General features: G+C 38.1%; 1 protein-coding gene across 5 annotated transcripts in view; it reads right to left on the minus strand.

Annotated features, from left to right (window-relative positions):
- MKX (mohawk homeobox) overlaps window positions 1–23,468 on the minus strand; it is a 79,209-nt gene that overhangs the window by 38,487 nt on the left and 17,254 nt on the right. For all 5 annotated transcript variants that reach the window (XM_034930192.3, XM_003821433.5, XM_034930190.3 and 2 more), the window contains exon 5: window positions 23,039–23,374. In XM_034930192.3, coding sequence (XP_034786083.1) covers window positions 23,039–23,374 — 336 coding nt within the window. The remainder of the gene's footprint in view (window positions 1–23,038; window positions 23,375–23,468) is intronic.

Genomic DNA, 23,468 nt, shown 5'->3' on the forward strand with positions numbered 1-23,468 from the left:
ATGCTATTTTATGTCATTATCTATTCTTATTTCATAATTGTCACTTTTTTCTTTTCTTTCTTCTTTTCCTTCTTTCTTTCTTTCTTCCTTCCTTCCTTCCTTCCTTCCTTCCTTCCTTCCTTTTTCTTTCTTTCTTTTCTTTCTTTCTTTTTTTCTTTTTTTTTCTGGGTCTTGCTTTATTGTCCAGGCTGCAGCGCAGTGGCACAGTCATAGCTCACTGCAGCTTCGAACTCCTGGGCTCAAGTGACCCTGCTGCCTCAATCCCTCCCCAGTAACCGAAACTACAGGCGCCCACCGCCGTGCTCAGCTAATTTTTAAAACTCTTTTTTTTTTAATAGAGATGGGGTCTCGGTATGTTGCCCAGACTGGTCTTGAACTCCTAGCCTCAAGCAATCCTCCTGCTCTTGGGTGCTGGGATTACAGGCATGAAAAACTGTGTTCATCCTTCACTTTTTCTTATAAAACAGGTATCATTTCCCATAAAGGACAAGAAGCAGGTAGACTGATAAGCATGAACCAAGGTAGATTTTTGTTGGATCAACTGACCTGTTTTCTTTTTTCCTAGAAGTTTCCATACCAACCCCTGCTTCTAGATTGGCCAGGTGAAGGAGACGGGCAGGGCCATAAGCATGGGATCCCGTGGTGCCCCACACCAGCTGTCCTGGCTTGGATACAGCTCTGGAGCGGTCAAAAGAGCGCTCTGTCCCTAATCATCAACTCTGCTCCAAAAAGGAACCAGAAAAAAGCTCTAAACTCACAGATCCAAGAAGCCCAGACACTCCCATTGCTGTCTTCGAATGGGATTCTAAAGCCAGGGGGATGATGTTTTAGGGAATCCTTGAAACTCCTACAATTATGAACAGGTGTGCATGAAGAAAATACACTACCATTTAATGTCCCAAATGCCTTATAAGGAAGGTGAAGGGGACCTAGAAAGCCCCTTAAGTTCGCTTAGCATCTCAGTAAGTGGTCTGAGCATGGAACAGAGTTTGGGAGTTGAAGCTGGAGAGACCTGGGTTACACTACAGGTAAAGAACATGGGATTTTGAGGCAACTGGGGATTAGGAGGTAAAAGGAAAAGGTGAGAGGGGGAAGAGTAGAACCAGTGAGGTGCTGTGAGGCTGGAGACCCTGGGAGGTGAAGCAGGCAAGGAAGAGTCCCATGTCGGGGTGGCCAAAGGGCACTAAAGAATGAAGACAAGTAGTGCTCTGTAGGAAATCATATAAACTGCTGTGCCCAGGCACAGTGGCTCAGGCCTGTCATCCCAACACTTTGGGATGCAGAGGTGGGAGGATTTCTTGAGGCCAGGAGTTTGAGACAAAACACAACAAGACCCCGTCTCTACAAATAAAATGTTAGCAAGGTGCAGTGGTGAGTGCCTGTGGTCCTAGCTACTAGAGAACCTGAGGTGGGGGGACGGCTTGAGCCCAAGAGCTCAAGGTGGCAGTGAGCCATGATCATGCCATTGCACTGCAGCCTGGGTGACAGAGCAAGGCCCTGTCTCTAAAAAAAAAACAACAATAATAAAGTCATATGAATTGCTGTGATGGAAGGTCCTCCTTCACTCCCTCTGAATCTTCCTTCAACTGTACCACGTGCACAGGCTTTCCGAGAGTGGGGATCTTCTGGCGTTTGAGGAAGGGAGTATATTTCACATCTGAATCCACGCGATGAGGAACAGGGAGCACATATGTGGAATGGCAACACGACCCAAGCACCAAATATACCATATGCTTAGAAGATGGAGCCCTTGGGCATCTCTAGAAATCTTCAGAAGTGTCTGACCTTCCATAGTGTGCAATCAAGTATTTAAGGGATTGCTATTTAGATCGAAAGGATCAGAGATACCCTTGTTGCCATCTGGGCTACCCAACAGTGTCTATGTGTTTGTGTGGGTTTAAGGGGGTGGATGTGCATTTTTCTGAAGAAGGATGCAAGGCCTTTTACCCAATTTTTAAAGCAGTCCATGTACAAAAGGAAGTTAAGAGTGACTGCTTTAGAGAGTTCTATTCTGTAAATGATTTTTTTATTTTGAGTTGACTTAACCAGGATGGAAAACACAGTAAAATCAAGTGGAAAGAGCCTGAACCAGGAGCTTAGAGACTTAAATTTTCTTTCTGGCTCTGCCATTAAGTAGCTGTGCAAGAGATGATCACTCCCTCCCACCCTGCATGAAAGCAGGAATAATTATCCTTATTTTTACCTCATAGAGTTATAATGAGGATCAAATAAAATAACAGATGTTCAGGTACTTTCTACAGTACACAGTGCAACACAATATAAGATATTATTAGATCTAATCTGGCATTAGATTTGCTAATCTAATACCAGAATAGTAAGTACAAAAATGACCTTAGTAAAAATATTTTTACAATTCAACCGTGGATACCATGGATATTATTCCCCTCTTCTTGCCATGATAAACAATGGCGTTCTGCTTTAGATGATATTTTCATCATACACTCAACATTTGGAGTTTCACTGTGTTCTAGCCTCACTTTACAACTTCTATTTTGTGACTTTTCTTACTTCTCACCTGCTCCTCTGTAGGCGAGTACAGCAAATTTGTGCAAAGACCAAAAAAAAAAAAAAAAAAAAAGAGGCTTTGCTTGCTTTTTCTCTGCATGGCAACAGGCATGACATTTGATCTGACACAGGGATTAAGTCATTCATGAGTAGAGCTCAAAGGGAGGAACAGCTCCAAAAAAACAACCAGGCTCGCTGGTACTACAACATCCAGAAATTCACAGTCGCTTCTCCTACAGTTATAATTTGTAGTCTGTCTGGCACTGAGAAATCTAACTGCAGTCTCTGTGGTTTAAATAAAATGTATGTAGAGCAGCTTGGAGCCATGTTTTAAAATGTTCTATGTTATTTTAGTTCAAGGACAAGCTTTTAAAATTTAAAAAAACCTTTGGCTTTAATGATAGATTAAAAGTGAAAGTTGTTTTATAGGAATGTCATTGAGTCCCATTGTTGGAGAAAGCGCTTGACATTTTTTTAAATTAATTATTCTCTTAAAGTAACAATCTTCATTAATACAAGATGATCAAAAACAGAGTATGTACTCCCTCATTAAGACAACATTTTTGTGGTTTTGAAACTATGGTAGTCACAGTTTGCCCACTTAGTATTATATTTTCCAGTGATTTCAGTTATATTTTACAACCAGGATGCAATATTTTAATAGCCGTTACTGCCGACACAATGACAGACTCAACCAAAGGAAGCTGATATTTCTGGTTAACATGAAATGTAAGAAAAACTCAGGATCTTAGAACCTAAACTTATGAAACAGAAGTTGACTTATGCTGTACATATAACAAAACGATTTATGGCAAGATTAGTTTAAAACACCAAGTGTCTGCTCTGTCCTTAAACCTTGATTAGATGTAAACCTTTTGTTTTTGGAATGTATCTATTCTGAAAATCAAGGTGCAACTTTATTTTCTGTGGATTTACAGAGTGATGTGAAGTAAAGGGTGTAAGTCGAATCTACAGGCAGGGGCAGTGACTGAGGGCCTGGACCCTAGACCCCAGGCAGGGTCTCTCTTCCTTTCCTGCCTTTGGCATTCTGAGGCCACTCAGATCTTTAGGCCATAGGAAGGAACTTGACTGCAGTCTTGTTTTCTTAACAGACTTGCTGTCCCTTTCAGAGGAGCAGCTCTCCCCACTAATAAGGAGCCTGTAACCCTTGTTCCATGCAATTGCTGTACTTTCCTTTATCATAGTTTTGGTCTCCATGGCTCTCAGGAGAATTGCTGCAGGCAGACGCTTGCTTTGCCCTGGACACTGTGTTATGTTGCTGGAGTCCCTCTCCTCTCTACAGAGATGTTCAGTGTTCTCTCCTGGGATTCTAAGACCAAAATGCCACCGGCCTGTGCTACAGAGAAGGCTTGGTCCTAATGGCATTCTCTCCAGCCTCAAATGCTCACAGTGGCACTCCGGGAGAAAGGATCTGAAGTAAGACGAACGAGGGATGAAATAAATTTTAGACTGAAGGTTGTTACTGAAGATGAGGGTGCTACGTGGCTGATCCTAATCTTCTAGAATGAGGAAAGGATTAGGATGGCCTGGAGAAGCCAAGGACTCTCCCTGCAAACTCTCTCACACTGTTAATCCCCTCAGAGATTTAGAAATTCTGCCTTCAAAATACCCTGTGGGAAATGAGGATAATAAGGTACCTACTTCATGGGGTATTATGAGGCTTGAGTAAGAAAATACATGTAGGGCACTTAGTGCAGTGCCTGGCACAGGGATCCCTAGCTATTTTTGTCATTATTATGCCCTGGTATAAGCTATTTTGATGGTGCTCCTTTCATACTTCACTGACGTCAGCTGCCTGAGATGAGAGCCTGCCGTTCTCGATTGACAGATGGAAAACCACTTACTCCAGAAGATCGAAGGGCAGACAGAGGACCTATGGAATGGGCTGGGGGCTGGGCATAGCATAAAGACATAGGTTGCTCTGGGCATACTGGGAAAAAAAGGTAGAGGAAGACTTATAAAAGCAGGTCTAAGGATCTCTCAAAAATAAACTGCCATCTTTTCCCAGGATTGGGAAAAAGTAAAAGATAGTGCTGAAGAAGGTTTTAGAGTCAAACAGATACGAATTCGAATCGTGGTTCTGCAACATCTCAGCTTATATGGGCACATTCTGCTATTTAAGTCTGTTCCCTCATCCTTAAAATAAGGATAGTAATATGTACATCACAGAGTTATTGTAAGGACTAACTAAAATAATACATGCAAGTGTAGCACATAGCACAATGCCAGGCACATAGGAAATGCTTGATAAATAGCAGCCATTATTATGTGTGATAAACATTCATCATGCCATGGGGAATAATCTGGCCAGCTACCTTAGAAGCACATTGTCAGGCTACTAGGGAGGCTGAGGTGGGAGGATCACCTAAGCCCGGGAGGCTGAGGCTGCAGTCAGTCATGATTGTGCCACTGCACTTCAGCCTGGGTGACAAAGTCAGACTCTGTCTCAAAAAAAAGCACATTGTCAATTGCCTGATGCTGGCCTGCATGTGAAAATGCCTACTTTATGTTATGAGATAAAATACAAGTAACCTTAAGGAAAGCAAGATTGACTGAATGTATAAAGAGAACACGTGTTTTCTGTGCTCATATGTAAATAATTATGTAAATTTCAACTAACTTATTTAGACAGGATTTGATTACTCCATTTATAGATTAGCCATACCAAAAGCATTTAAAGCGGTACATTTTTTGTACTTTATAATTATAAGCTCACACTCATCATAATGTTCATTGTCTAAACATTTGTGGTTGTACGGGCCAAACCTTACCCAAATCCCGCTGCCACATGATCTATGCTGGGGTAGGAAGAATTTTGCCCTCATGACTTTTCAACCTGGTATTACATCTGTGAATATGTTACGTTCCATGTTAAAAGGAACTATACAGATGTAATTAAGATGATCAATCAGTTGACCTTAAATAGGAAGATTATCTGGATGGGCTTGATGTAATTACATGAACCCTTAAATGCAGAGCTTTTTCCTGGGGGAAGGCAGGGGGAGAAGTCAGAGAGGTTCAAGCCTGAGAAAGACTCAACATGTGGGTGTTGGTTTGAAAGTGCCAGGAGGCCACAAGGAAGGGAGTTAGGCAGCCTCTAGAAATTGAGAGGCAAGGAAATGTGGATCTCAGTCCTATAGCCACAAGGAAATGAGCTGTGCCATTGGCCTGGATAAGCTTGTACGTGGGTTCTCTCTTAGAGCCCAGAATGACACCTTGATGTCATCCTGGTGAGACCCTGAGCAGAGAACCCAGCTATGCCATGCCAGACTTCCGACTTCCAGAACTTTGGGCTCATAAATGGGTGCTGTTTAAAGCTACAAAATTTGTGATGATTTGTTATGCAGCAAGAGAAAACTAATACATATGCATTAAAAACTGTTCTCTGATTTATAACTGTAGTCATCAGTTTTCAACCTGACATTGTTAATGAATTCAGAAACCACATACTACATTCCTGACTGCTGCATGCAAGCTGTCTGTTCCTGGCCATGTAGGTACCATGATCTCAGGCTGGACGTCTGGCATTTCTCTTGCCCTTCTTAGTTGCAGAGGTTTCACTTAATATGTTCGTAGAATATGTGTGTGGAGATGACATTGCCCATCAGCATCTCCAACAGGATATACAGAAACATTGGAAAAGAAAACCCTTCAAATTCCCCTATTCCCAGGGAAAGCCTGGTGGAGGAGTATGCTGCAATTGTTAGCTAGAAATTAGGTCTGGATATTTGCTGTTTATGATTTTTGCCCAGTGGCGAGATCAACTAGTGATAACATGTAAAATTCGACCTCATCAGAGTGATTTTAGCACCTTAAAGGATGAACCAGAGAACTAGCTCTATAATTCAGGGAAAGACCCATGCAGCATAACAGGGACTGCCTAACACAATGACGATAAGTGCCCTGCAAGCAAAGGACTCTAGAAATATTAGTTACTCCACTGAAAGCTTGCTGCTCTTGGAAAGATCTTGGGAACAGTGGCTTATTTTAAATTCGTTACTGTGTAAGCATCATAGTTTCCTCCTGCTGACAGATGAACAATCAAACTTATTCCTGAAGGAAGAAAGAAAACTCACAGAAAAATATTCTGTGGTCAGTTCACCACTGCTCAGGGACATAGAAGTATGGTGAAATACTCAGTCAGCTCATTCACAGTCAAACAAACCAACGAAGAATCTAAAGCGCTAAGCAAAGACAATACACTGTATTATTACTAAGAAGAAGAAGAAGAAAAAGAAGAAATAATAATGAAGGTATTAGAGGAAAGCAAAACTATTTTGACATTTTCACAATAAGCCAAATATGCAAATTTAAATATGTACTTTATTGATATGTTTTCAAAATATGATAATCTTTTCCCTCCCATGGTTTTGTTTTATTTTGATGTATAATTTTAGTCAATTACATTTGTAGCACTAGCGAAAATTATTAAAATAACCCAAGTACAAAAGGGTAAAAAAGCAATATGAAGCATATGATATTTAATGCTCCATTAATCAATAATTTTGCTTGAAGGAAATATTGGCAAGGAGGAGTGGAATTCTTAGCTCCTTGTTTTTACTTTAAAAAATCCCAGGAGTCCTCACTCAAAGAACCTAAGTTTTCCACTGGAAAGACAAAAAGAAAAGTCAGGTCTAGTGTGCTACAAGCTTAACGACATAGTAAAATAGTATCCACTTGGACTCCAGTCACATTTCAAAAGTACAGTACAGATTAGGTGCACAACTGCCAAGTAATAATATATCATATTATTATAATTATGGCTTTTTTTATTTAACTAAATTATATTTATCTCTTTATTCAAGCACCGTAGTTCAGGAAGTCTTACCTATCACAATGCATCATGTTTTTGTACATGAAACCTACCAGGAATGTTGCAACAATTCCCACTGCTCCATTGTGTGCACAGTTACTCTGTATTTATTATTCGTTGATATTCAGAATCTATGCTTAACTTTGAATGTGTGCAAATTCTCCATAAAAACTCTCAGAAGTAAGGAAAACATCTTTTACCATAAAATCATTTGCTAAAAGTCTATGTTATAGAATTACCCTTTAAGAGGGGGTACTGAATAAGCTTTATTAATTTCTCTCTCGAAATCTCATTAAATTGCAAAATGTAAATTTGAAAACAAATACATGCTTAATGGGTCTCAAAAACAATAAAAGGTACCATTGCCAAGTCAGAAAAGTTGAGAAATTCATGGAAAGGAAAATACATATGGCATCAAGTTGGTGGGGAAATCCAAACTGGGAACCACAACTCAAAACAGGTGGAGGGCAAGACCGTGGAGAGTGTGAGCTGCTTCTCCCAACAGGGCACAGATGTTCCAAGTGCACAGTTCACAAAGAATAAGTAGCCTACCAGGGGAATCAAGAAAATTATCAGTTACGAGACAGCTGTCAGAAGAGCTAGGGCATACCTCTTCTTCCTCTCTGAGTCCACAGAGAGCTTTCTGGGTCATCTAACCCCAGGATAAAGCTGCTACAAATGCTCTTTAAATATGTTAGGGGACCTGTCTAAGGGGGGTTCCTAGAAAAGGCTTTAAGGCCATTAAGAGGTACAGAGTAGAGATTCTAGTAACTTCTGATCTCTACAGGGATCATAGCTGCTATGACAAAGGAGTGATAAGAAAAAAAAGATGTTCTTGGAGAATAAAAATAAGACACCAAACTTAAAAGAAAAACTGCAGTAGGAAAATTGATTTATAGGGCCAGGCATGTTGGCTCCCATCTGTCAATCTCAGAACTTTGGAAGACCAAGGTAGCAGGACTGCTTGAGGCCATGAGTTTGAGAGCAGCCTGGGCAACATAGTAAGACTCCCATCTCAACAAAAAAATTTAAAAATTAGCTGGGCATGGTGGCACATGCCTGTAATCCCAGCTACTCTCGAGGCCCAAGGTAGGAGGATTGTTTGAGCCCAGGAGTTTGAGGCTGATGTGAGCTATGATTGTGCCACTGCACTCCAGCCTGGGCAACAGAGTCTCAAAAAAAAAAAAAAAAAAAAAAGAGAGAGAGAAAAAAATTGATTAAAGTATGAATGGGGGAAAAGTTAAAGACCAAATTATTAATAGTAATCTAGAAGATAAAGCTAAAACTGTTCAGAAAATGGAGGAGAAAGATGAGAAACATAAGAGGAAAAGTAGAGAACCAAGGAATCTCAGGCTAAGATCCTTTCACAAGTGAATTCTTTTAAACTTTCAAGGCATCAGGAAGAGCTAATGCTAACTTTATTTAAAATTTCCTAGCATAGAAAAAGATAAAATACATTCCAGCTCATTCAATAAGCCTAACATAACTCTAATACTAAAACTGTGCAAGGAGACCATTAGGAAAAAAAAAAAAAGAAAGCTAAAGACAAATCTCAGTTAAGAATTTTGATGCAAAATTATTAAATAATGTTAATAAAGTGAATCCAGAAATATATTAAAAGAATATTATATTGATATGGAATAAAAACTTTCCCAAGAATTCAAGGATGATTAAGCATTAGGAAATGTACTACTGTAAATAACTTAAATAGATTAAAAGAGGACAACTAGATGACAATCTTAAAAACTATAGATACAGCAGTTTGTTGTAAATGCAATGACCTATTCAGTTAAGTGTGTGGTTGGGGAGATATCTTATTAAATAATCTAGGAATGGAAAGAGAATGCCTTAACTCAATAAAGTGATTACACCAGAAACCTTCTGCAAACATTATACTCTATGGTAAAATATGAGACAAATTCTCATTAATGTGTGTTATTACTGCTGTGAGTCAATGATGTTTTGTAGGACCTGGCCAACATGATGCAATAAATGGAGAGAGGAAGGAAGGGAAAGAGAAGGAGAGTAAATTCACAAAACTTACTATCTGAAGATGAGATACTTGTGTACTTGAACAATGGAACTAGATATAAGAAAAATATACAAAACGCAACAGCTTTCCCATATATCCATTATAGCTATTATTGAAAAGAACTCATCTGCAATAGAAACAATAAGAACAACAAATAAAAATCCAGAAATTAACCTAATGAGAAATATCCCAACCCTACGTAAGGAAAACTATAAAAACTAAAAAGATGACCAGAATAAATGGAGAAATCTGCCATGTCCTCAGTGGGAAGATCTGATATAAATATCATGGACAAAAATATTCTCCAACCTAACATTTAAAGTCAATGAAATCCCAAATTAACTTCTAACAAGAGTTTTTAAAATAGAATTATCAAACTTAAAGTTCTACTAGAACAATAAATTCAAGGACCTAGATGAGAATATTTTGAAAAAAAAATGGAAGTAGACATACCCTGTCATACATCAAAATGGACAATAAAACTACACTCATGAAAATGGTACGCTATTCTGTTCACAGTAGGAAACACATGGAACCAACCCAAATGCCCATCAATGATAGACTGGATAAAGGAAATGTGGTACATATACACCATGGAATACTATGCACCCATAAAAAGAAATGCGATAATGTCCTTTGCAGGGACACGCATGGAGCTGGAAGCCATTAGCCTTGGCAAACTAATGCAGGAACAGAAAACCAAACACAGCATGTTCTCTCTTATAAGTGGGAGCTGAATAATGAGAACATGTGGACATAGGGAGGGTAACAACACACACTAGGGACTGTCATGGGGAGATCAAGGGGAGGGAAAGCATCAGGAAAAATAGCTAAAGCACGTTGGACTTAATACCTAGGTGAGGGGTTGACAGGTGCAGCAAACCACCACGGCACACGTTTACCTATGTAACAAATCTTCAAATCCTGCACATGTATCCCAGAACTTAAAATAAAAAGGAAATCAAATGTCATGCTATTAATATATGTTTAAGTTTGATAGAATACAATAGAGTCCAGAAATAGGCATACATATAAAGGAAGTCAGTATATAATGGGGGTAGCATTTCAAATCAATAAGGAAAGGTAGAAGTATTCAGTAAAATGTGTTGGGACAATTGGCTGTTCCTTTGGTGGAGAAAAAAGTAGTCTGATCATGATCTCATATAATTTACAAAAATAAATTGTAGGTAGATTATAAGTATATAATATGTACTTAAAATAATAAAAACGTCAGAAAATATACTTCTGATAAAAATTATCAGAAAAGTTAAAATATAGCATACTTCTATAATCTTGGGAGAGATCTCCTAAAAATGACACACGACATAAGGCAAGCATTGCCAGATGTAAACACGTGACATCTACCCTCTTGGCCTCCTACCCCATGCTCAGAGCCCAACACCCCACTGGGCAGAGTCCTTTACCTGTCACCAGGGAGGTTTACTGGTGCCATGCTCCCCAATGCTCCTTTGCAATGTCCCTGTCTTGTGGCTCAGAGCCCAAGTTCTGTTCTAATAGAGACATTGCGATATGCATTTAGCTATGACTTTCTATAAACTGTGGGCTTCCTTGTCTCCCTGTGCATTGCACAGAATTGCATGCTGTCAGAGGTGTAAGGTACTTATGGATTATCTTGTCATACATCTTTGTTTTACAGCTAAAGGAACGAAAGCCATGATTAATAAAGGGACTTGCCTTAAAACACATACCCAGTTGCTAACAGATCTGGCCAAAACACAGAGCTGCTGATTTCTAAGGCATTGCTCTCTGCTCTGTCCACATTATAGCTTCCTGTGGTCTCATCTACAAGTGGATAATTTCGTGTAGGTAAGGAGGTTGGTTAGAGAGAAAACTGGGGCCCTACAAAGTCATTTTCCAAATCACAGTTGAAGGAGTGGGAACTTTACTATAATCAAAATATACATTTGATGTGTATTCCTTCAACCCAGCCTCTACCCAGACCTTTATGCTGTCATTTTAATGAAAGCATCTGAGAGACAACGTGAGGTCAAACATAGCACAGACGGGTCATAAGCCTCTACGGTTCTTCTCTGAGCTTCCTATGAGCATTTCACTGAGTCTGTGTGTGTTAGGGGGTGGGGATTAGAATGGAATTTAAGGGTTGGTAATATGTCGTGAAATCATAAAGTTGAGCTTTTTTTTATATTTTCCTAATGAGAGGAAAGTTATTGTAACTATAAACTAAATTTTACTGCTTCAATCATAGTAACCATGAAATAGTCCTTGCACACCTTTCAAGATAGTTGAGAATTACTATTCCAGATGATTTATGCTTATACTTTTCCAAGCACATTTTAAGAAAAAAATATACATACAAAATTTTCTGAAAGAAAAAAGTACACAGTTGAAAGAAAAAAAGTGCACAGTTAGATAAGCTAGAGTCCCCATGGGTTGCTGCATAAATATGAATTAGTGCCATATTTCTAAAAAGGTCTAAAATAAATGAACCCAGGAGACACCGTCAAAACTAAAACAAGACCAGTTGCACTAGTGACAAGGTTATGAAGAAACTCCTTGACCCATCTGGATAGATTTAGCAGCTCAGAAGAGAATTCTAGGAGAAGCAAATATAGCAAGATCAGATGCAACCAGAACAACAATAAGAAAAAAATGGAAAACAATCATATCACTCAATCTTGGTTGCAAATTAGCAAAGGCTGTGTGGATTCCAACAGCCAGCCACAATATTGCAACCATCCAGCTTCCTGCTAGGCTCAGGCATCACAGCAAAGACACTTGGCACCAAATAGCTTCTGGCTAGGAATTTTATGTTTAGAAATGTAAGCCCCAGTAACATTTAAGGAATTCTCTCCCTTGCCAGATAGCCATCCTCTTGCTCTGAAGCCATGTGACATACCACTTTGCCTTTTTGTGCATCTGTTGTCTACATCAGTGTAGAAACTGGGAGGAGAGACTCTGAATTTTGGCCCTTAGCAAAAGGGTACATTTTAGTATCATGACTGTCTTGGCAGAACAGGGCATTCTTACTTGAAATGTCTCTGCCATACTGGGAGATTTGTTCACCATCACCTGAGACTGGCTCAGCTGAAAGGACTATCAGTTCTTAATACACAGGCAACTATGTGAAAACTTAAGGAGCAAGCTGTTTCTTGGAAATATCACTTTGTGAATGGTTGTCTCTGACCACCTTTCAGCATTTTAAAAGGTTTCATTTTCATTTGAGTTCTGTTTTTCCATTTTAATTTTGTGTTACTAAAATATTCCTCTCTAAATCACATTGTAAAAAATGTTCTCTTTATTTAAATGAAAACTGATCAAAATTTTCATTTAAAACAAAAACAACACACACACAAAAAATAAAATTGTGTGTATGTGTGTGTAATAGGACCAAAAAGTGAACACAGTGTGTAAAAGATGTACATCTTCATCACTGTGTCAAAGATACTCAAAAGTACTGAAGTCAGTGGGCAAGTGGCAGTTTTTACCCCTATCTGCAGTCCAGCAATTCCGGAAGACATGAAAAAAGTGCTTAAGAGAATCATGGCCACTGCTAAGGTGCTGCCCAAAACCATGAGCCTGTGAAGTCTAAACTTCAACTTTGCTTTGTTTGGTTGTGTGACCTGAGCAAATGCTAAAAGTGAATTTCACCCTGTAGCACCTCCTACTGGGCTTGGAAAAACAGTTACTGACTCACTTTGGGGAAGACTCCAAACTGTTAAAATTAGAGTGGTGTTGCTGCTTCAAACTGAGACTAATCTATCTCCTCAAAACCACTTTCAAACTGGGTTGTCATCCCTCAAATTGTTTCTGGCCACTTCCTGGTAATAACTTCAATGTCTCCAGTGTTATGTACAAGGCAGAGGAGAGATGCCACCGATCGTCTTCAAAAGCGACCTTGTTTTTCCAACTATGTTCGATTTCTATTACTGCTACTACTACTACTACCTACACACACACACACACACACACACACACACACACACACACCCCGCAGAAACCTTTGGCCACCAGTATTAATGGTGTGGGATCTTCTGCAAACCATTTCTATTTCCCATAATAACCAAAGATGATCCGTAGGTACTGTATGGCTATTACAACCCACAATTTATAATATCAACTTGTGTAAAAACCTTTCCACTCTAGCTATTTAAAGAGAGAAACTTTTAGAAATGCACACACACATACTCCAAGTTCTCAAAAGTTCAACACTAATGATTTAAGTATTTTTTAAGTAAAAGTCATTTAAGTACCTGAAGCTGCCAAAAACCGTTAGACTTGCTGTACAAAGGATCAGGATCACATCTCCAAGCAACAGAGAAACTCATAGCCAAAAGTGAACATTTTCAGGGACTTGTATAGAGGTTAAAGCAATTTCCTAACCTGAAAAATAAGGGATTGATCTGGAAGATCCTTTAAAAGCTGATTGCTGGATTTACAAAAATCCCTGTCTATTTACTTCTTTAGTACAATGAAACAGAGAAATTGGGTAACGGAAGCTGTCAAAGAGGAAAGAGAGAAAAAGTTCATTACGCAGCTGTTATTTAAACACACCACCCTTCATTTAAACTGAAAACTGAGAAAAATATTCAAATTTTGTGAAGGAAATTGGGCAAAGTGAACACATTTATTATTATATTTTTTCACTTCCTCAAAACTCACAATTATAAATGATATCATTTATAATGGAAAACAAGAAACCAGGCTTCCAAAATTAAAAGTACCAAAACTCTGGACTGGAAGAAAGCACATATTTACCCTGTGTAAAAATTCTGTTACATCAACAAGAGAAATTTTAACACAGAAAAATACCTTCTTAATTTTAGAAACAAAGTAGGGAGGCAGAAAGGAAAAAACTAACTGCAACTAACAAAAAAAAAAAGAAGGGAGAAAAGAAACCACTTCTATATTCATTAATTAGAATGTCTTGTTATTTTCATAGACAGTAAAAACTTCTTGAAATTCTTTTTAATCTTAGGCCACAGAAGCATCATTGGATCATATTTGGTCTCGTCAGTGTATAAAGCATTTACAAACCTAACTAAATATAGAATTAATGGGAGTTACGTGCTTATATTCCTTATACATAGGAGAAGAAAGAAAAGGACCCCTTTATGCCAGCTTTGAGTTTGGCTTGATTTTTTACGACTTATTTAGAAGCCCTAGGGAATGAGAAAGTCTCTTAATGGAAATACTGACACAGTCTTAAATATAGTGACATGAACAAGCACTTCTGTGAAGCTGCCCCGGGATGTGACTGACCACTGAAGCAAGTCTGAAATGCATTGAGTATCAGAAAGTCAATTATGATCAATTTGCTGATAAATATCAGTAGAACCATAATGCCAAAATACAGAGAATGCCTTTGTAAGATCAAAACTTAACGTTGGTAAACTTGTTCTTAACAGGAAAATATCAAAAATGTATGGGATCTTTGCTCTTGCACATGGAGGAGAGAGAAAGTATAAAATTTCTGTATGGACTTTCTCCTATTCTCATATGCAGCTAAAAATAGTCATTCTTAAAAAGTCACAACTTTGACTTAGGGTTCTTGTCAACCCTGACAGTAAAGGTGGCATGCCGCAGGGTTTAAATGAATGGGTTTAGATCTGTGCTTTATTTCTTAAGTCTCACCTCCAAGGCTATGTATGCTACTAGGTAAACAATAAATCCCATTACTTAGTGAAGTCAAATTTGTAAAAGCTCCATTTGTTTTTATTTGTCTGTCGGCTGTGCTTTTTATTCTTTGGTGGATTTTTTTTAAACTCTCTAAATTTTTCCATTTTTCATCCTTGCATCTCTCTGGAAGTCACTCTTTTACTTGAAAATCGATTTAGTTTCATTTTACTCTATGTTTTTCTTTTGACTCTCTTAAACATTTCATTGTTTTCAGCTTCATTGTTTAATTTTTTTTTTTTTACTTTACATTTTTCCTCTTTTTAAAACTTTTTTTAAACCAATTCAAACTTATTCAGGACCCTTCCTCTTGTTCTGTTCACAGACACAGATCAACATATACTTAAGTAAATTTAAATGTTTTTCATGATTTAAGGAGCAGACACACTAAATCATCAAAACACGAATTCATTCACTGAAGAAACATTTATAGAGTAAATACGTGAAAGACACGGTAATAAGCACTAGGGGAATTATAAAAATTAATACAGCACCATTTCAGGGCCTCCAGGAGCTTTTAATATATACAAGGCAGTGAGAGCCAGTACCAAATGAAAGAGATAGGATGCGACTGCATTTCGGAAAACAATTTGCCCACATTCAGCCAAATATGAAATCAGTGTTGCTACATTTTTTAGGTACCACAACGTAAAAGGACAAAAATGTCAGAAGCAAACACAACCCTAAAATATCTGTACAGTTTCTAGGCTAAACTGCCTCATACTTTCGATTTGTTGATAAGCTATATAGTATGATAGCGCGAGTCTCAGCATCTATCTACACGTAGGATTTTTCGGGCTCTCACGTGATACCAAATAACAGAGAAAAGTGAATGGAAAGCCACCCCTGAAGGAGCCAGCACACAGCTCATGTTGCCAACATTTCTTTTTTCTTTTCTTGTCTGCCATTAATCTCTCAGTTCTTCACAATGGGTGAAACCCTGGTACAATTGCATTTGAATTTTTGAAAGTGAAGCCAGAAAGAAATGTAATTTTCAAACAGCAAATTAATTTGAACTTCAGAAAGAATCCATGTCAATGTGTTTTGCTACAATCATCACTCATAAATGTTTACTAAGAATCTATGGTATTCCGAATAGTGCTTAAGTTTTTATAATTCTATAGCAATCCCATGCATATTCAAAGGGTCAGCATTTGTATAAATCTCATTTTAAAAGATTCTGCTTAGAAATAAGTAATTAGAAAAGTTCCCTTTTAAAAAGGCTGTCAGGAAGACAAGGCTCTTTATTCAAAGGAGTGAGGGGCAAGTTTCCGATTGTGATTAACCCTGAGGGTACTGATTTGAAAGGGTGGAACAGTATATAAGAAATACAAGGAAGAGGACATTTAGAGAATAGAAAGATTATTAAAGTACCTCTCCAAAGCTGTGCTGAATAGTGTAAGTTTAGAAGAGAAGAAAATTCTCTATTTTTTAAATTGGTCCTTAAATTTCTGCTATCTGGAAATTGGACTTATGTGAAATACCTCATTCCCAAATGGCCTTTGTTAGGTAAGGTACAAAACAAGGAATTGGACAACCTTTCAAATATCCTTTAAATGTCACTCGCTGGACTGGTGATAGAGGCTTTTATTATTCTCTGCTGGAGTACATCAACAGTCATTTGCATGCCAGGAAAAGAATGTCTGGAATAATCCAAAAAAGGCAAAGCTTAATTCTTTCACTAAAACCAAGAAAGTGACAGCACAGAAAGGGAAATAAAATAAGAAAATAAGTATCCGAGGTAGACTTACTGGTCAACAAAAGCCCAAAAGAGAAACCGTGCGTGTGCACCGAGGCACTCACACAGGGCCCTTAACACAGATGGCTCTTGATGCCGCCGTAAGACTTTTTTAAGCTACCCCCCAAAACAAAAGCTGAAATGAAGGAAACAGATATTGTCAGGGGGAATATTCACTGCTCAAAAAGATCTGCCAAGGCATCTTTTTAAACCTTTCTTCTGGTTCGTTTAAATACGGTTTCATGGATAGAGTGACCAGCACCAAACACAGGGCTCCAGTGAGTCTAAGCCAGAGCTTTCATGGAGTGGCTCTTAATTGTCATTTTTGCATGTGGAATGAATGCACATAGGAGCAGCACCTCATATACCAATGGACTGTGTCCCAGAAGGGTCCTTGTTACATTGGTTGTTTAGAACAGAGTACCTTTCTTCAAAGAAACTATGTCATAAATTAAGCTTAAAGCCCAGGCAGATCCAATGGTTTATTGAACTCATGAGCATATCTAGATTTTACTACTGATACCAGCTTAAATTTTAAGGTACACAGTGTGCAGGAAGAGAGAGAAAAAGAAAAAAGAACATTTTCTCCCCTGAGGGTCATTATGAGCCAAGAAAAAAGGTTTGGAGATGGCAGTTGGACTTGTTATCCTCCCAAACTTTCTACGTCCTTGTTCCTCTTTCCCCAGTAACCAAAATGGCTTGTTCTTTCGTTTTGTTCCATGTCTCCAACCGCAGCAGGACATCCAAATGGATACTACCTCCCAGAGTGTCCCATGCACCAATAAACGACTTCTTTTTTCTCTCAATCAAAATCTTCATTTCTTCCCAGGGATATTCACCTCCATCAAGCAGATGGGAAGTTAGCCCGATTAATTCATACTAACATAGAAAACACTCCTATCTGCCTAGATGCTTTGCTTTATACCAGATGTGTCTAATTAAGAGGGATTTTAGAGAGTGTAACAAAATGAAGTTTAAACATTCAAACTCTTGGGAGCAGGATAAATTTATAAAGTATATGCTGACAGAGCCATGGGGCTCATAGAGCAAACATTCTAATGCACTAGGCCTTTTTTTTTTTTTTTTTTTTTTTTTGCGACAGAGTCTCATTCTATTGCCCAGACTGGAGTGCAGTGGCATGATCTCGTGATCTAGGCTCAGTGCAACCTCCACCACCTCCCAGGTTCAAGTGATCCCCCTGCCTCTCTCCCTGTAGTAGCTGGGATCACAGGCGCGCTCCACCATGCCTAGTTAATTTTTTTTTATTTTTAGTAGAGATGGGGTTTCACCGTATTGACTAGACTGGTCTCGAACTCCTGACCTCTGATGATCCACTGGCCTCGGCTTCCCAAAGTGCTGGGATTACAGGCGTGAGCCACCGCTCTTGGCCAGCACTAGGCCTTTATAAACTGATCATCTGTGATCTGTGAAAGGGAAAAATGCAACAAGGGCTTGTCCTCAAGTCGAGCAAAACAAGAGGGGAACTCCACAGGTTTTATTTCAAGACTTGCCTGATTTACTCTTTCTTAGAATCCTCTTTCCTCCTTCAGTAGAGAAAGAAATTCCATAGGCTTGGTTCTGAGGGTAAAGTCAAAGTCTAATTCAAGTTAGAAAAGGTTCCAGTGAGAACCCACTCTGTAAGGCGGCAAAAACGGTTCCATCTGGAGAATCTGAGCCCTGGTTCAATAGGAATGGAGGTGGATATTACACCAGGGGTCCTTATCCTGGCACCACAGAGAGCAGAGAGAGCAGACCACCTGGGGGCTAGAGGCTTGGACATCAGTTTGTAAGGAAATTCACTCAGTCAAACATCTGAAAATTACCATTCGCTAAGCTCACATGATAAAAACAAATTATAATTTTAATTTAGATGACTTAATTCAACAGATGACACTGAGTGACTAAATTTCCTTTGAGTATTAATTACATTTAGATGCAATGACCTTAATAACTCTGATCAATTGCAATGGCAAAATTACTGCTGTCAAAAATGTTTCAACCCATTTGTAGTGAGAGCCTGCTATGACCCTGGCATGAAGCCAAAGACTGTGGATTACAGAGAAATAATGTCTATGTAAAATCAATAAAAATATGTTTGCATTTGCTTTGATGTTTCTAGTAATATCTTCAATTAGGATTACTACTTTATAATCTACAAGATTCTGCCCCCTAGAATTTAATAAAAATAAGTGAAGTAAAATTCAGTGATACACTATCCTTTCTCACACCAACTTTCAACTGGCTTTTTTTTTTTTTTTGAGACACAATTTCACTCTGTCACCCAGGCTGGAGTGCAGTGGTACAATCTCAGCTCACTGCAACCTCTGCCTCCTGGATTCAAGCGATTCTCGTACCTCAGCCTCCCGAGTAGCTGGGATTAGAGGCGCCTCCCACCATGCTCAGCTAATTTTTGTATTATTAGTGGAGACGGTGTTTCACCATATTGGCCAGGCTGGTCTCGAACTCCTAATTTCAGGTGATCTGCCTGCCTCGGCCTCCCAAAGTGCAGGGATTACAGGTGTGAGTCACCATGCCCGGCCTCAATTGGCTATTTGATTCCATATATTTAATAAAACTCATCACAAGACAGCTACTCTAACAAAAATGGATGAATAAATGGATAAAGTTCCTTGGCAGTCGGGCATGGTGGCTCACGCCTGTAATCCCAGCACTTTGGGAGGCTGAGCCTGGCAGATCACGAGGTCAGGAGATTGAGACTATCCTGGCTAACACGGTGAAACCCCGTCTCTACTAAAAATACAAAAAATTAGCCCAATGTGGTGGCATGCACCTGTAATCCCAACTATTCAGGGGGCTGAGGCAGGAGAATTGCTTGAACTTGGGAGGCGGAGGTTGCAGTGAACCAAGATCGTGCCACTGCACTCCAGCCTGAGCGACAGAGCAAGACTCCATCTCAAAAAAAAAAAAAAAAAAAGAAAAAGAAAAAAGAAAAGTTCCTCAGCAATAAATTGTAACAAAAACAAATAAATTGTGAAGTGTTCTTTTAAAAAATTTGAAAGTTCAAAATCTTTGTACTACTGTAGCACTGGGGGAGGGGGTGTTAATACAGACTTAGAAAATTTCTATTTAGGTGAGGAAAGAAAGATATAACCAGATGGAATAGAAAGAATTCAGAAGAAGGTTATATGCCAGAGAAAACCATAGCAGTTGCTCAGAAAGTATTTCTTGAAATCCCCTGTTTTACTATTTATACATGCCTGGTAACCCAGCTACAATTGCAGCATCGCTGTCACTCAATTCCCACCAAAGACAGCCATTGATTGTTTTGACCTGAAACCTAGCAGATCAGTCTTAGGCCACCAGCCTTTCTTAATTCTCCAACCATAAAAACAAATCATTTAGTCTGCCCTTTTTAAGTTGATGCACACACATGTAAAACCAGAAGTTTACATGTCTAGGTTGCTTTCTCATTGCTTGCATAACTAAAAAAAAAAAAAATAGGCTTTTATTTAAAAATAGAATTTGGCAAATGAATAGTCCATACTATGGACCAAGTGCCTTTGGAATGCTTTAATAAAAATAAGCCACCGAGATATTTAACTTTGAAAAGAATCAACTCTACAGGCATGCTATTCACTCTGGCTTTATATTTTGTCACTTTTGAAAAGAGCACGCATTTTCAGAAGACTCACCACACTGGGAAAATTGCGTAGGCATCTAATCAATGTTTTTACCAGGCAATGTTAAAAATTTTATAAGAAAAATATTTTAAAATAAAAGATTACCAATTACCAATTACTCTGTCTCATTAAAATTAATGTATTTGTCATTTTTTTGTATTTGTCTATGCACATTTGTACTGTCATAACTGTATTATAGTGTTTCCACAATTTTGAATTGTTTTTCAATATTACATTATAAATATTTCTCAAGTATTTTCATAGTATCAGTATTATAAAGAAAGATCTTGACTTTTATGCAGTCTTAATCTGATTTGGGAGTAGGATAATGTTTACATTTTTTTAAAAATTGATATTTTTTATATGTTCCAGAAAAATGTATAAAACACGAGCATTAATTACTTCTTCAAAGTTTGAAAAGAAATGGATGTATTAAGTCATGTGTTTTGGGAATTGGATTGACTAAAAATCTTAATTTTTCCCGAGTTATTGGCCATTTAAAACTTTTCCTGTTTATGAACTTTTAATTTGTGTGGAGAATGCCAATTTATTAAATACACATTTACACATAGTATATTGCCAAACAACTGTGCATAGTACTTCATCATAATTTTTTAAAACCTTTTTTGTTTAATAACTGTTTATTGATTGTTGTTTCCTTCCTTTGTAATTTCCAATTTTAATTTGTGTCGATTTTTGCTTGTTTAATTTATTATTGTTTTAAAAGAGTCAACTCTTATTTATTTTTCAGCTTCCCATTTGACCTTTTTTTATTTTATTTTATTTTTCAATTATCTGTTTGAACAATGTGATTTCTTTCCCTGTCTCTAAAAATAAACATTCATAAAACTCTGAATTACTTTCAAGCTCTTCTCTGGTCACAATAGTCAGATGTTAATATGTAGTGTCTTCATTTTCTTTTGCAACAGGGTCTCCCTCTGTTCCTCAGGCTGGTGTGCAGTGGCATGATCACGGCTCACTGCAGCCTTGATCTCCTGGGCTCAAGCAGTCCTCCCACCTCAGCCTCCCAAGTAGATGGGACTGCAGGTATGCACCACCATGCATGGGTAATTAAAAAAAAAAATTTGTAGCAATGGGGGTCTCACCATATTGCCCAGGCTTGTCTCAAACTCCTGGGTTCACGGAATCCTCTTGCCTCTGCCTCCCAAAGTGTTGGGATTACAGTTGTGAGCCACCTTGCCCGCTTCATTTTCATTATTGGCCAAATTTTCTTTTATTTTTTCTTCTTCCTAGACCCAATTATTATTTACAAGACAATTTCTGTAATTTTGATTGTTTGGAGTTTGTTTTTATTGTTGGAGTTGGTGATGCAAAGAGAAAATGAGGTTGATTTAAGTCTTTAGAAATGTATTGCTATTTTCTCTGAATCTTTGTAGATCATTTGTCTCATATATATTTGTAGACGTTTGAAAATCAGATTGCTGGTGAAATGATCTAAAGGGTACATTAACAGAGCAACTTTAGATTTCTTAATAAAGCCCTACTGTTCATGGACCAAGCTTCTTGATATTATGAAGAAAAGATGTAGTAAAATGTGTATAGTTTATATCATAGGGCCTAGTATACCATAATTACTCTATACATGATTGGTAGTAGTAGGGATAATAATAGTGATTATAGTAGTGATGTTCTTCCTATCTCTTGTGCAGATTCAGAGATCTGGAGGAGAGTACCTACTATGTGTTCTTGGTCTGGGTTTTCTTATCTGTGATGTAATGTGCCTGGTCTAGATTTTTTCTGAGATTATTTCCAGCTCTAATATTCTAAATCTCATTTGCTGACATTTTCAGGACCCAGACTCTGTCTACACCAGATGTTGGTCATGCATATTCCTTGTTCCAAAGTCACCTCATACACTTCTTAAGAGCAAACCTCTCTGGGAACTGAAGTCAAGATAGAAATTTTTACCAAACCTACTACTCCATCTGAAAGTTTTGGACAGGTAGGAATCGATCCTTTATTTCTGGAAGGAAAGTAAAATTTTAAAAGCTATTTTTCATCCCTGCTTATGCTTTTCAGGAATGAGAGTAAAATTTCCAGAGCAATGGAAGCCAGACCTATACCTTTCTTTCACAAAAGCTTGACACCCTATTAATTTGTTTTCATTTACCATCACTATTTAGCAATCAAAGCATTTAACAGAAAAGATAAAATACAAAGTATTTGCAGGACTGGCCACAATCTGGCACTATCCTCTATTATAAATTATTCATAAAAGCCAGTATACACCCCCCTAAACATTGTTATTATGAAGATTAAAATTATTATAAAGAATGAAAATTCCTCCATCTTGAGTTAATTTTTGCATAAAAACAAAATGAAAATATTAAAAAATTAAAATTAAAAAATATAAAAAGAATAAAACTTCCTGTCTTTAATATGAAAACTGAAAATTTCTCAGTAAGACCATAATCTACTAACAAATGTATCCATTGGCAATTCTAAACAAAACGAAAGCTTTAAAACTGAATTATGGGCAATATGTGAATAATCTGATGCCTTTATACCTGTTAAAATAAATCCCTCTGATGCAGTTTTAATTGTGCTTTAAACAGGTATCGCAGGAATTACTACAGAAAGCACGGGCTTACCTGTGCGATAGACAAAGTTGCCTTCGGTTTCTGATGACGATGGAGACACTAATTCTTCCTCAAATTCATTGGAGCTAAAAGATCCCGAGTGGTTTCTTTGCCTTGTTTTTCCCATCATGGTAGTGTTCGTGGCCATGACATGTCTCAAAGAGTCATTAAGGTAACGGTTCAACAAGCTGCTCTTGTATTTGGGGGGTGCCACGTAGTCCTCACTGGCCCGTGACTCTGGCCTCACTCCCGCTTTGATGACCGAATTCTCACTTTTAATCACAGGATGGTGAACTGGGGTATTATAGCCCCCTTCGTTCATGTGGGTTCTTGGAGGATTTTCTCCATCTAAAGTGGAACAGTATCACTAAGTAGGATGGTATGCATACTTTCCCCCAGCCACCCAACTCTTCTATTTAATCCTTAAAAATATATAAAGGAA

The sequence above is a fragment of the Pan paniscus genome, chromosome 8 (assembly GCF_029289425.2).
Source record: "Pan paniscus chromosome 8, NHGRI_mPanPan1-v2.0_pri, whole genome shotgun sequence".
NCBI classification, from domain to species: Eukaryota; Metazoa; Chordata; class Mammalia; order Primates; family Hominidae; genus Pan; species Pan paniscus.